The sequence below is a fragment of the Sinohyriopsis cumingii genome, chromosome 10 (genome assembly GCF_028554795.1).
Source record: "Sinohyriopsis cumingii isolate HCF-2022 chromosome 10, ASM2855479v2, whole genome shotgun sequence".
Classification (NCBI taxonomy): domain Eukaryota; kingdom Metazoa; phylum Mollusca; class Bivalvia; order Unionida; family Unionidae; genus Sinohyriopsis; species Sinohyriopsis cumingii.
In genome coordinates this window covers 20631192-20645535 of record NC_142970.1, presented here as the reverse complement: position 1 = coordinate 20645535, position 14344 = coordinate 20631192, and the positions used below count along the sequence as shown (strand labels likewise).

General features: G+C 34.6%; 1 protein-coding gene across 1 annotated transcript in view; it reads right to left on the bottom strand.

The window, feature by feature from the left end:
- Positions 1-4726: 4726 nt before the first annotated feature.
- The window catches only part of LOC149789690 (uncharacterized), a 29279-nt gene continuing 19661 nt past the window's right edge, over positions 4727-14344 (bottom strand). The window contains exon 3 of the mRNA XM_089973093.1: positions 4727-4910. Within this exon, the coding sequence (XP_089829219.1) occupies positions 4792-4910 (119 nt within the window). The 3' untranslated portion in view covers positions 4727-4791. The remainder of the gene's footprint in view (positions 4911-14344) is intronic.

The window sequence follows — 14344 nt, the reverse complement described above, 5'->3', positions numbered from 1 at the left end:
CCAAATGTAGATTGGTATGATTCTCGGGTATGTTTCATATTCCCATATAAATTGATAATAAATCATCCAATTAGCTCTTTTATTTCACAATATTATTATGCCATGAATGCATGTATAACTGTCCTAGGTATTAGCCTCGTTTCTAATTTGGCATACTTGGAATACTCCTGTCGTTATCTTGCATATAATTAGGGTCGCATACAACATCACTCATTTTCAAGCTAAACCATTTATTTATACTGCAAATGTTGACCATTGAGGAGTAAATTATGTTATGCACACTTAACTAACACTCTGGGTTATATAGGTTTTCAATGACAATTTTTAATTTAGGTGTAGTTTTGTTGCTATCGGTAGTTGAGCATGGTTGCCCTTACAAGCGCGTGCTCGCAAACTTTTCTCTTGCAGCTGCTACCCGGCGAACGGCAGAATTTCCCCTGCCCAATGCAGAACTCCGCGGGAGGTACAAAATGCTTGTCAGCGTCTCTTCTAGGACCTGTTGGGGTTTCCGAGGGTCACATTAAGACCTATGTATGTTTAGACAGAACGAAGGTAAATGTTTTACTATTTTTTACAACAAATACCATATAAGGAAGTGCACAAAGAAAATGTAACTCTTTTATGTATTATTTTGCGTGAATCAGAATTTATAGTTATTTCAAAATATGTACATGAATAAATGCTAAGAAAATAATGTTTCTTTATAGAAAATTCTGGATAGACCTGAAACTAAGTTTTGAAATCTAAATCTGTGTACTAAAACCTTTAAATATATTCTATTCATTGTCAGGTTTTAAATCAGCAACTTCAGCTTAAATATCTGTTTATCAGTTAAATATTATTCAGTAAGTATTTTTAGGATTATATGAGGTCAAGACAGGAATTTCTTGCAGATCTTGTTCAAATAATGATGCATAATACAATTCAATATAAATAGGAAATATAATAAAAATAGTAATAAGTGCAGGTTTGAATATAGAGAAAATGAGTGTTTCTCAAGGCTCTTTTCTAAAGTTATCTGTTAAATTGTAAAGCTGTCGAGTGTTTCTCAAGGCTTTGGACATAAGCTGTTAGTTATTTTTGTTACAGCCATTGAGTGTTTCTCAAGGATTTGTACATATGATGTTAGTTATTTTTGTTACAGCCATTGAGTGATATCAATGCTTTGTACATATGCTGTTAGTTATTTTGTTACAGCCATTGAGTGTTTCTCAAGGTTTTGTACATGTGCTGTCAGTTTTTTTTGTTACAGCCATTGAGTGTTTCTCAAGGCTCCTTTTCAAATTAACCTGTATGAATTTAATAAAAGATTAGCCATTGTTCCAAAAGTCTATCACTAAACAATAATTTTAATATAACATCTGTACATTAAACACTGATAAATGTTAATATCAATTTCTATCATACAAACTGTTACTTAATTAATTTATGTTTGTCCAATTGCACACAACCACTGTGATATTAAATCAATGAGTTATTACTTGGAAGTGATAAACCTGATATTTGAGTCTTGAAATTTTAATGCCATACAAGTTTGTGAAAGTTAATAAACCAGACGAAACTTAAATCTGAATATGCATTTCATCTCTAGTCCCATTCTTATTGTAAGGGTTCCCTACTTCATCAGAGACTTCTTGGAGAAATGGTCTAATTTTAACTGGGCCTTTACTCAAATGAGAGTTAATAAGCCATAGCAAGTCACTGAATGGTCACTGGAATTTTAACGTCCAACGCTACCCGGTAACAATATCAAAAAGTTATATACACCCATACAGTATGTATGTATTCATCTGCTCGATTCAATGTTTCTATCTGTAGACTTTTATGACCACTACATTCATGAACACTTGCTTTTAAAATTTGATTATTCATATTATTTTTGTTGCAATTTACAAATCAGAGATGACCAAAACTTGAGTATAATACATACTCATGGGGCTAATAATTTGGGCCTAAGTTAGGTCTGCCTGTAACAACATTTCCTAGCCTGCACTGCTCTTAAAATTCAAGACATTTAGCTGTTACAATCATTATATTTGAGAACTGGTAATAATCCTGAAGCAATTTAAAATAGAAATATATAGCTAGAAAAAGGATTTTTTGGAATAACTACAGTCTTAGTAATTCTAACAAAAATTAGCACCTCAGCAGCACGCTTCAGGAAGTCTCAACATGAATTTACTTCATTTATTTCTCAAAACCAAGTAAAATATAGAGCACATCAATTTATATTACCAATAAAGAAATATATAAATGTAATCAAACCATAACATTAAATTGTTTGTTAACTGATGCTATTCAACAGCTTTAAACGTTAAATAATCGAAACAAATTTTACCAAAATATTCTTATGCTTATATTGAATATTGTATGGGACATGCAAAACATTAAAAAAAAATCTTCAAAAATTTCGAAGTTGAAATACCTTTCAGTGGCAACATATTTAAAATGTCAGCTATGGTGGCCATATTAAATGTCATCTTGACCTAGTTTTCATGTTGCACTAACTACATATGATAATAAGTCTTCCCTTGAAAACCATATATCAATACAACTTTATGTTTACGATAAGTAGCGAGAACGAGAGTTTCACAATTGCTTCATTGGGGCTATAGTGGATGGCAGAAGAGCACACGTTTTATTTTGGACCAAGTACACGTCACAAGAGATAACGATGACAAGATTTTCAACATGGCCAGCATATTGAGGATCAGATCAGCACCATTTTATTTAGGACCAGTTGAGATTACTTTGAGTCTTCTGGTATAAAACCAGATGTATATGTCACTTTTCACTTAGAATTTTGTAACGAGAAGATTGTCAAGATTCTACCAAGATGGCCATGCTGGATATTTTTCCTAGTTAGTATCATGTGACGTGTTGGAATGTTCTCTTGTGTGATGAATCTAGTTTTTCTACCTTGCTTTGACAGCAGTAGGTTTGTGGTTGTTCTTGGGATAAATATTGAACATCATGTGTCATCTTATTGTTTATCACAAACATGACTTTTGTTTAATATGTTTTATATTTTGTACAACATCATTGAGAAGGAGGCTTCTGTTGCTATTGCATGAAAATTGGACCTCTTATTTCATAGATGTATAGGCCGCTAGATTAAATTGACCAACAATGAAAACTAGAGAGTACTAGGTCAAATTTGTCAACACGAGTTTTATTTGCAATGTTTGCGAAGATGAATTACCGGTACCTTCCAATTGATTTGTACCTCTAAGGCCATTTAATTTTGTTACGCTTATTAGTAAGCAGCTACCCCAATGTGGTTTATGTGAATTCCAAGTTTTCAATGGGCAATGCATTCTGCCCCATACACAAACATATATTAAAAAGAATCAATGATCTGGGAAAATAATCAGAGGAAACAACAATTATTTGATATAACTTTCAGTTTAGAAAGAGTACCAAAAAGATTTAGATGGTGCCCGACACAATAGCTACATGTTTATTGAATGCCATTTTGATATCAGACCAAATTGACATTGCAAGTGTTTTAGTGAAAATCCCTTGCTGACAAGATGATCCATTCCGAATTTCAAGATGGCTATTGTGGTGTCAACATTGGATATCCAAGTCGCAATGCTTTTATTTACGATCAACTAGTGTTGTTCCGATATCAGTTATAATCGATCATCATCTGCTTGAGCAAACTAATACAATAATCAACTGAGACACACTCTAATCGATTGTGTGAAGGGAGACTACTTCATTGCATGTGTATATAAATCACAAAGGCTATTAAAACTCCCAGCCAGTAAAGGTGGTCTGAATTATGAATTCCCTCTACAACTACAAATATAAAACCTTGTCATATTTCATAGGTGCCAAATTTCATGCTTAGCAACATAATGTCATGATTACATGATCAAATTGTTAAATTGTTGAGTTAATTTGAACACGTTTTGAGAAAAAAAATTCAGTTTAAATGTAGAATCCTTGTATTTGTAAACAATGACAAACAAGCAAGCCATACCCTTCTATACTATAAATTATAGACGCATCACATATGAATGAAAGGATTTTGGGAGATTGCTACATTATTTAATTACATATGATTGATCTGCCATAACAAGTTGCATTCATTTAACAAAGTTGTAGAACAAAACTAACACTAAATAGAAAATACATGTAATATTAGTATCAGGTTAAAGTATACATGTCATTAAAATAGTTTACTCCTGTACATTTATTAACATCTGGAACTATTTATCAACAGTATAACTGTATAACAAACAAAACTTTAAATTTGCTGTTAGTAACCAATTATAACCGATTACCAGCTGGTTAAGTGGAAATGATTATCAGTTGTAAAGTTCTGTCTGAATCCTATCGCTCAGATCGACTATAACTTGGCATGAATGTGTCAGTAAATTTTCATGGCAATTCTCTATGAAGTTTAGGAATAGCATCGGATGATGGAGAAAGAGCCATCCAATAAAATCTTATGGTCTATAAATATACCAGTAGACTGCTATAAAAAATCTCACCACAAATTGACCAAATGAAATTCAAGCACGGTCATTATTTTCCAGCTCCAGCTTTCTCTTCATTTGCAACCTGTGTTATTTTTATCAAATATTCCCTGACTTTCAAATAGTGAGGGAAATTACCTCTCCCCCTAACTTTTTAGTTCTAATGTAGAATAGACCCCAAATTAAAAGTAAACAAAATGACTGAATAGTATCAAAGGTGTATCATCTAGGCATATCACACTTCAGAAGTTCTGTATTGTGATAGAGTCATACTGAAAGCTAGTTACCAGTACAGTGTGGTAAACTATATGAAACGCATGTATGAAGCACTTACATTTCCCTGTCCTTTCTCTATGGCTGTCTCCTCAATGACAGGATGTCTTCTTTCATTGCTCACTAGGACTTCTGAAGCTTTATGACTTCCTACAGCAAAAGAAAATTTGTCCCAGCTAATTAGCAGTACAGCAAAACATTGTATGTGAATTAGGTATTTATTCAAATCTGTACAAACTAAAGTTTACAGTAAAATATATCTGGGAACAATTCAATTTTCATAATACAGTAGGTACTCTACTGGACAAAAGTATTTTAGGAAATTCCAGATAAGACAGTTCTTTTTTATTCAACCTGCTAAGTACTGAAAGCATCTCAGAATGACCACGGGGACTGGGGTGGGGTGTTGGTATCTTGGAATAGCTTGAATGTCTTGCCCAATAAGATTTAAGGCTACGGGGCTCAACCCCGATTACATGTAATAAAAGGTCAAATTAATAGCAGTCGGACTTGACCTTACAATATTTCATTTAATTATGTTTGTTTTATTTTCATAAAATTATTCCTCACGTTTTCAAACTTAAGTCAATAAGTAAAATTTATAGAAAGTGGTAGATATTCTATTCTTTCTTCCTTATCGCTTGCAACTTTTTTCACCACCCCACTGGATAATTATGCGATGGGTATCATGTTTGGGGAGGGGAGAGTACAAAAAGTAAATTTTTTACTAGGTTGATATAGTTTAAAAAACTTTGACTTCTCTATATATCCCTTTATACTTCGTTTCAGATTTACTTTTTAGAAAGGAAAAAGAAATGTCATATAAAAACTGCGGAAATATTGGTAATCTTGTGCATGAATTTCAATTTTCTAATCGAGCTCAATCGCAATTCACAAAAATCAGCTTAATGAAAATCTGATTTTATTTTACAATATTTCGTTGGGGTTTGATTTATTGAAATAAATTTATTCCACACATTTTCAAAAAAAATGTGCCACCCCACTGTAAAATTGTGAAATTTTTCAAACGGGGTAATGCAAAATATTGTCATCTAGCTTGACAAAAATTGTTATTCTTTTTAAAAATTAAACAACCCATGGTTTTTGCATCATACAGCTCAATTGCCTCAGAAGCAAATATTCCATTCTTTTTTTTGCAAATTAGAACCTAAAAATGTCCTTATGTAATTTGACAGGTGTACGGTATCAACTATTATTTCACAATTTCCGATGCACACAGATACAGATTTTAGACAAAACTGTAACAAGATGAAAATGTTTTAAAATTATGGATGATTTCCCTATATATCCAATTAAATAAAAACGGCGGGGGGGGGGTAGCAAAAACGTCATTGTCTTAGAAACAAAATGTACAAAACACTACTTCGATACAACTTTATGTTTAGGATGGGTAGCAAGAACAAGATTTCATTATTGCTTCATTGTGGCCATACTGGAAGACAGAAGAGCACAAATTTTATTTTGGACCAACTACATTGGAAGTCTTCTCTTGAAAACAATATATCAATACAACATTCTGTTTAGGATCAGCATCAAGAACAAGACTTCACAGTAACTGCAATGAGGCCATAATGGATGACAGATTAGCACCATTTTCATTAGACCAACAATACATCAAATGAAGTATTTTGTCGAAAACTGCGTTTATATAATTATATTAGAGATTGAGATGACAAAATTTTCAACATATTCAGCGTCAGATCAGCACCATTTTATATTGGACCAACTAGAGAACACGATGAGTCTTCTGATATAAAATGACATGTATATGTCACTTTTCGCTTAGAAGAACATTTAGAATATTATGAAGATAAACAAAATGAAAGAAACACCAGGCAAATGCAACAAGAAAGCAGCGATGTGAATGCATCCAGGATCATTCCAGAGGTCTCCTTCCCACTAATGACAGCCAACCGTTCAACTGTAAGGGACCTTAGTGGACCCACATATTGAAGCCAAACTATCACAGTTCCTTGAACCCACAAAAGCCTAGAGGAGGTGGCACCATTCCCTCCTCCAAAAACAACAAACAGGCTGCGGTGCAGTCAGAAAAATAAGTGGCAGATACACAATTATGCGCACACCACTATAATTAAACTCAACAACAACAAGCAAAGTTTAGAAGAAGTAACAAGAAGATTGTCAAGATTCCACAAAGACAGCCATGCTGGATATATTTCCTTGTTAGTATCACGTGACGTGTTCGAATGTTCTCTGTGTGTGATGAATCTAGTTTTTCCACCTTGCTGTGACAGCAGCAGATTTGTGGTTGTTCGAGGAATAAATATAAAAATTATGTGTCATCTTATTGTTTTTCACAAATATGACTTTTATTTCATATTTTGTATATTTTATACAATACCATTGGGAACGGGGCTTCTGTTGCTATTGCATGCAAATTGGACCACTGATATCATAGATGTATAGGCCGCTAGACTCAACTGACCAACAATGAATCGTTTAAACTAACAATAAAAGCTAGAGTGTACTAGGTCAAATTTTGACAACACTAGTTTCATCTCTTCTGTCAACAAACAAAATAAATAATATATTTTTCAGAATATGAATTATCTTCCAATTGATTCTTACAAAATAGGGATGAATGTAAGGCTATTTAAGTTTGCCCGGCTTATCAGTAAGCAGCCACCCAAATGTGGTTTATGTCAATTCGAAGTTTACTAAGACGTTGGAAAATAATCAGAGGAAACAACAACTATTTGACATAACTTTCAGTTTAGAAGGAGTACCAAAAATATTTAGATGGTGGCCACCAAAATGACTACATGCTTATTGGATGCGATTATTATTTTTATTTCTAACCAAATTGACATCGCAAGTGTTTCAGTGAAAATCCCATACTGATATAATGATCCACTGAGAATTTGAAGAAGGCGATTGTGGTAGCAATGTTGTATATCCAAATGTCAATAGTTTCATTTAAGATCGACTATATTTTGACATAAATGTGTCTGTACATTTTCATGGTAATTCTCTATTAAGTTTACGAAGAGAAGCAGATGATGAAAAATGGGTCCTCCCATAAAATCTTCTGATCTATAAATATACCAGTAGGAAGCAGTAAAACAAATTCACACAAACAAACTGACCAAATGAAATACAAGGACATTATTTTCCAGCTTCACCTGTATGTCTTCATTTACAACCTCTGATATGTATAAAATGTCTCCTCCACTTTTAAATAGTGAGGGAATTTACATCTCCCCCTAACTCTTTAGATCTAATGTAGAATAGACCCTGATTTAAAAGTAAAAAGGCTTTAATAGTCTTAAATCTTTATCAACAATTCATATCACACTTCATACATTCTGTATTCTGATATGTGTCATATTGAATGTGACTTACCAATACACAGTGTGGTAAAATATAAGAAATGCATGAATGAAGTACTTATTTTCTTCTTATCCTTTTCCTTTCTAATTTTAACTGTGAGAGGAAACAATGAAATGTATGTAGAGCTACGTTTATAGTTATATTTCAAAGTTTTTGTGGTACGAGAATAATTTAAATCGACGTGCTCAGTACAGTATTGAAAAAACAATAAATGCTCACTCTATTTCTTGCCCAGTAAAATTCGTACTCCCTTACGTCCCCACCACTTAATTTTATAAATGAAAAACATCAGGATATTTAAAAATGCTCAAAATTGAGTAATTTCATTAATCAATTTATAAATTCTAACCAGATTGTCACCAGTGGACCCATAAACCCCATCTTTCTGACGTTTCAAACAAAGCGGAAAATAATTTCTCCAAGTTAATACTTTACATACAGAAGGTTTTAAATAGGCTTTCTTTTTTCTTTTTTTTAAATCTCCGACTAGAATATGGAATATAGGTTCAAAACTCGGGGCCAGATCATAAAAAGTACACACACACAAATGTACAGTCATTTGTCAGCTGTAGTTTGACCACAGCTTTATTCTTGGACATGTTTATTGGGTATTGTGCACACTGAGTAAATAGACACATAGACTTTGCTTTGATGCCCATTCGAGGAAAGTAGGGGCCCTTTTTAAATTTTGGATCCCCACCCAACCCAACACTTGACCTGATCCAGCCCAAAAAAAATTCTATCAAATCACAACTTCTCATGTATTAATTTCTGATCCAAAGCTAGCACTATATTTCTATAAGTTTAAGAAGTAATCATAAATATATTAGTTGTCAAATTATGAAATACATTTACATATTAAAATTCATTAGATAAACTTAAATCAGCTCACCTTCAAGCTCAGTTCTAGAGCGACCTTTAAGAGAAAGAGGGAGGATGAGGCATGGAGCAAGAAGTTGAAAAACCAGATGGGGGAGAGGAGAAAGACATGCTGTGCAGCCTAAAAACTGGGCTGACCAAGCCCTACACACAGTTCAGATAAGGCAGACAAGAGTAAGGGTAATTGTGCATTTATATCTTGCAAAACAAGTATTGATAGATATTTAAAAATGTTTGGTACTAAGTAAGTTGGCAAAGACTCTAATATCTATGTCAGTAGTGTTTTGCACAACTTAGAAAACGCATACTTGTATTAAAGGATTAGTTATTTTACCAAACAATGCATGTTTAAACTGCTTTACTTTTTGTTGCTACTTAACACCCCACCCCATTATGATTTGATAAAGGAAGAATATGCACAGATACCATAGAAAATACAGAGGCCACCTCATTTATATGGCCACCTTATATAATACCAAAATGGTAAAAGTATTATGGAAACAATCTCATAGAGTACCCCATTGCGCGATCAAATACATATAATTGATATGAAACTAAATACGAAAGGTTTTAACATGGGTCACTTAAATGTACAAGGTATAGTGGAAAAAATAGAACAGATTAAATTAATGTTGTCTTCCAAGGAAAATAATATGCAAGTTTTAGGACTCATTGACACCAAATTAAATGTAGCCACAATGATAATCTATTTCACTGTCAAGGCTACAATAAACCATTATGCAGGGACAGAGAGACAGCTGGGGGGGGGGGGGGGGGGGTCTTGTATACATTACAAGATGTAAATGCAGAAAGGCGACCTGACTTGGGGTCACATGAAATTGAGAGTATTTGGGTGGAAATTTCTCAAAATAATGCAGAATCATTCCTAGCTGGTTTCATTTATAGGTCACCTTCCTCCAAAGCAATTTGGAATGATAACTCTTTGAAACAAATAGAAAATGTTCATGCACAGGAGAAGGAAACATATATACTCAGCAGTGTAAATAAGGACCTACTCAATACTCAAATAAAGAGTAACTGGATGGAATTTTTTGAATCATTAGGCCTAGTCCAGCTGGTAAATTAGCCCACAAGTGTAACAGAAGTATCAAGCACTCTTATTGATCACATTTATACCAACCTACCAAACAATGTGGCTTTTGTTAATGTACGAAATGTTGGTCTTAGTGACCACTATCCTACTTTTGTGACAAGAAAGGTTAAATGCAACATAAATAGGAACAATACACACAAAACTGTCACTTACAGATCTTTCCAAAATTGAAGTACATAACAATTTCAAGATGACCTATATACAGTTCCATTGAATATTATCCAAAATTTTGATGACATATGTGAAGCTCTAAAAGTGTGGACTGATTTATGAATGTAGTCTCTAAGCATGCACCACTAAAAGTACATTGAGTAAAGTATGAAATCCAACCTAACTGATTTACTACTGAAATTCTAGATACTATGAAGACACGAGACCAATCGAAGGCTATGGGAAACCATGCACACTATCAAGTATGGGGAAATAAAATAACAAGTATGATTGAAAAGGCTATAAAAAAGCCTTATTATTAATCAATGCTTGAAAATACAAAGAACAACACAAACTCCATTTGGAAAGTTTTCAGTGAATTCATTGGGGTAACACAAAAATCAGGCAAATAAAATTCACTCACTTCTGGTAAATGACCCCAAAGTCACTGATTACACTAACATTGCAAATATTTTGAGTGATTATTTTTTCATTAACATTACCACTAAATTAAAAGAACCAGTGAAAGAAAACAAGCATAATAAACTGAAAAATGCCTAAGGAGGGATGTTTCTTTATCCCACAGGTATAAAAAAAAACTGCTAAAAAATGTCTCAGTAAACTTGATATCAAGAAAGCTACAGGACTTGATCATATTGGTCCACCACTCATTAAAACTTCTGCCTCAGCTATTTCAGATAGCATAACATTCATAATCAATTTAAATATTGCAACCTCATCTGTCCCCAAAATATGGAAAACTGCAAAAGTAATGCATATGCACAATTCTGATTCTAAGAATATGCTGATAACACTGGTCAACAGTGAAATCATTACTGACTTGAAAAGGCCCTAATCTGTAGTATTTTGGTGTGCCGAACACGAATATAACCGTGAAAAATTTGTATTTGCTCTCGTTTTGAAGATATTCATATACCTCATTTTCTATGTTTCACTGTGTAAATTTCTCCAGTAGGACTGCAGCAACATCCGGAATAATGATGTAACATTGCATAATACCATCATGCTCACATCATCCACAGTTGATTGCATCATTTTCTGATGCAATGCAATACTAATGCCATTCGGCTGCTGAAGTAAGTTGACGTCAGCAGTGTACTATACATGTGTAGGCCTATTATACTAATGCCAGGCGGCTGCTGAAGCTGACGTAAGCAGTGTACTATATAAAGCCCAATCAGATAGGTTCAGCATTTAAAATATTTTAGACGTTGTGCGAGACAGTTCAAGCTACTGTTACATAAAACTTATTATTTTATCCATTTACGTACAATAACGAACAGTAATGCCTCGAAAGTGTGTTAATACCGCGGACAATTTTTGCTATATTTGTGGGGAAGTGACATTTGCCAACCAGAAGAAAAGTATCAATTCTCAAGTGAAGAAGGCATATCATCTTTACTTCGGATGCAAGGTTGGTGACCAAGACAAGCCTTGGGCTCCGCATATATGCTGTGCTACATGTACAACACAGCTTTCACAGTGGTTGAATTGCAAAAGGTCATCAATGCCGTTTGCAGTCCCAATGGTGTGGAGAGAGCCAAGCAACCACCTAAATGACTGTTACTTCTGCTTGGTTCCTCCTCTTTCCGGCGGAATAACGAAGCGAAAGAAGTCGAGAATAGTCTACCCAAACATTCCGTCTGCATTGAGACCAGTTCCACATGGTGAGGGACTTCCTATTCCAGAACCTCCAGCAGAATATTCTCTTGATTCATCTGACGAAGACAAAGGTGAGTCGACCTGTTCTTCTCCTGGTCCATCAGCTTGCAGTGATCCAGATTTTCACTGTGGTGCATCATCAACCCCACACAGAATAACACAGGAAGAACTAAATGACCTGATTCGTGATTTGGACTTATCAAAGAACAAGGCAGAATTGCTAGGATCAAGACTCCAACAATGGAATCTTCTAGAAGAAGATGTCACAATTACTGCATATCGAAAGCGCCACCAGCAATTGGAGCCTTTCTTCAGAAAGGAAAGTAATCTGATATTCTGTTCCGATATTGAGGGCCTCATGAATGCTTTAAAAATCACTCATGACCCACAAGAATGGAGACTATTTGTGGACTCTTCGAAACTGAGTCTCAAGGCTGTGCTTTTGCACAATGGAAACATTCTTCCATCTATTCCAGTAGCGTATGCTGTCCACATGAAAGAGACATACGATAACTTAAGGCAGCTACTGAATTCCATTGAGTATAACAAGTACAGCTGGCACCTCTGTGGTGATTTGAAGGTAGTTGCCCTTTTAATGGGACTGCAGCAAGGATATACAAAATACATGTGTTTCTTATGCGAGTGGGATAGCCGAGCAAGGGAAATGCACTACATGAGGAAGGAATGGACTCACAGGCAGAATGTAGCCATTGGAGAGAAGAATATCCAACACCCAGCTCTGGTTGAGGCTCAGAAAATCTTGCTACCACCCCTTCACATCAAACTAGGTTTGATGAAGAACTTCGTGAAAGCCATTGACCGGACTTTGCCAGCATTCCGATACCTGCATGAAAAATTCCCTCGACTCAGCGAAGCAAAGATTAAAGAGGGAGTTTTTGTGGGTCCTCAGATTCGAGAGCTTTTCAAAGATGACCGGTTCAACAACTTGCTGGAATGTGACGCGAAACAAGCATGGAATGCTTTTCGCCTAGTTTCTACAAACTTCCTCGGAAATGTTAGGGCAGAAAACTATAAGGAACTAGTAGAAGACATGTTGATGAAGTATAAGAAACTTGGCTGCAATATGTCTCTAAAGATTCACTTCCTTCAATCCCATTTGGATTTCTTTCCTAGCAACTGTGGTATTGTTAGTGATGAACACGGCGAACGTTTTCATCAAGATATCGCAACAATGGAACAAAGATACCAGGGAAAATGGTCCACTACAATGCTGGCTGACTACTGCTGGACACTCCTCAGAGATGCTCCCGAACAGCTGTACAAGAGACAGGCGAAGAAATCTAAGATGTAGTCAATGACTTGATTTTTTATAGGTAGGCTATTACAGTTGACCTTTTACTATTGGAATGCATTTCGTTATGTAAACATTAATTTCTTGCAGATTACAAAAAACTAGAGCCAATTTTGCAATTTGACTGTCATATTCGTGTTCAGCACATAAAAATTGATAAGAATTGACTAATTTTATTTCAGTAACATGACTTTTGTAAAAATTTGTTGCCCAGTGTAACTATCAGCCCATTTCAATACAACCAAAACTTGTCAAACTTGATTGAAAAACATGTCCATGACTCGTTCATGTCATATTTAACGACACAGTTGCTGTTACACCCTATTCAATCAGGCTTTAGACAGAAACATTCATGTGAGACTGACTTGATCTCTCTAACTGACATATGGCTTCAACCACTTGATCAAAGCTGAAAAATAGGATCTCTATTTGTAGATTTCAGGAAAGTTTATGGGTTGGTGTACATGAAATTCTTTTAAGAAACTGAAAATCAACCAATGTGATGAAAGCACAATTAGATGTTTTACGTCAAAGTTAAGTGAGAAAACACAACATGTTTATATAAATAATGTTCTGTCGGAACCTGGAACAATTAGATATGGAGTACCACAAGGTTCAATTTCAGGTCCATTACTACTGATACTATTTATTAATGGCCTACCACTTTTTACTAAGGGACTCAATTTCATCTACAGATCTCTATGCAGATTACACAACATTGTCAGACATCCAAAACACAAAGCACAAACTATAAATTTATTTACAGGATGCCCTAAACAAATTGGACAACTGGTGCACATGCAATGGCATAGTGGTAAATACTGGAAGAACTAAAATATTACTTATCTCAACATGGCAAAAAAGAACAAATCTTGGTAGTGATGAATTATGTCTGACATGGAAGGAGACACATTTGCAAATGGTTTGTCATGATAGACTACTTGGTGTTTTGGTAGATAATAACCTATCATGGACTGAACATGTCAGTAAAAAGTTAATTCAAGTTTATGGCTTTTCAGTAGGGTAAGGTACATAAACCTTTTTTATAACAGTTATATACAACCTATTTAGACT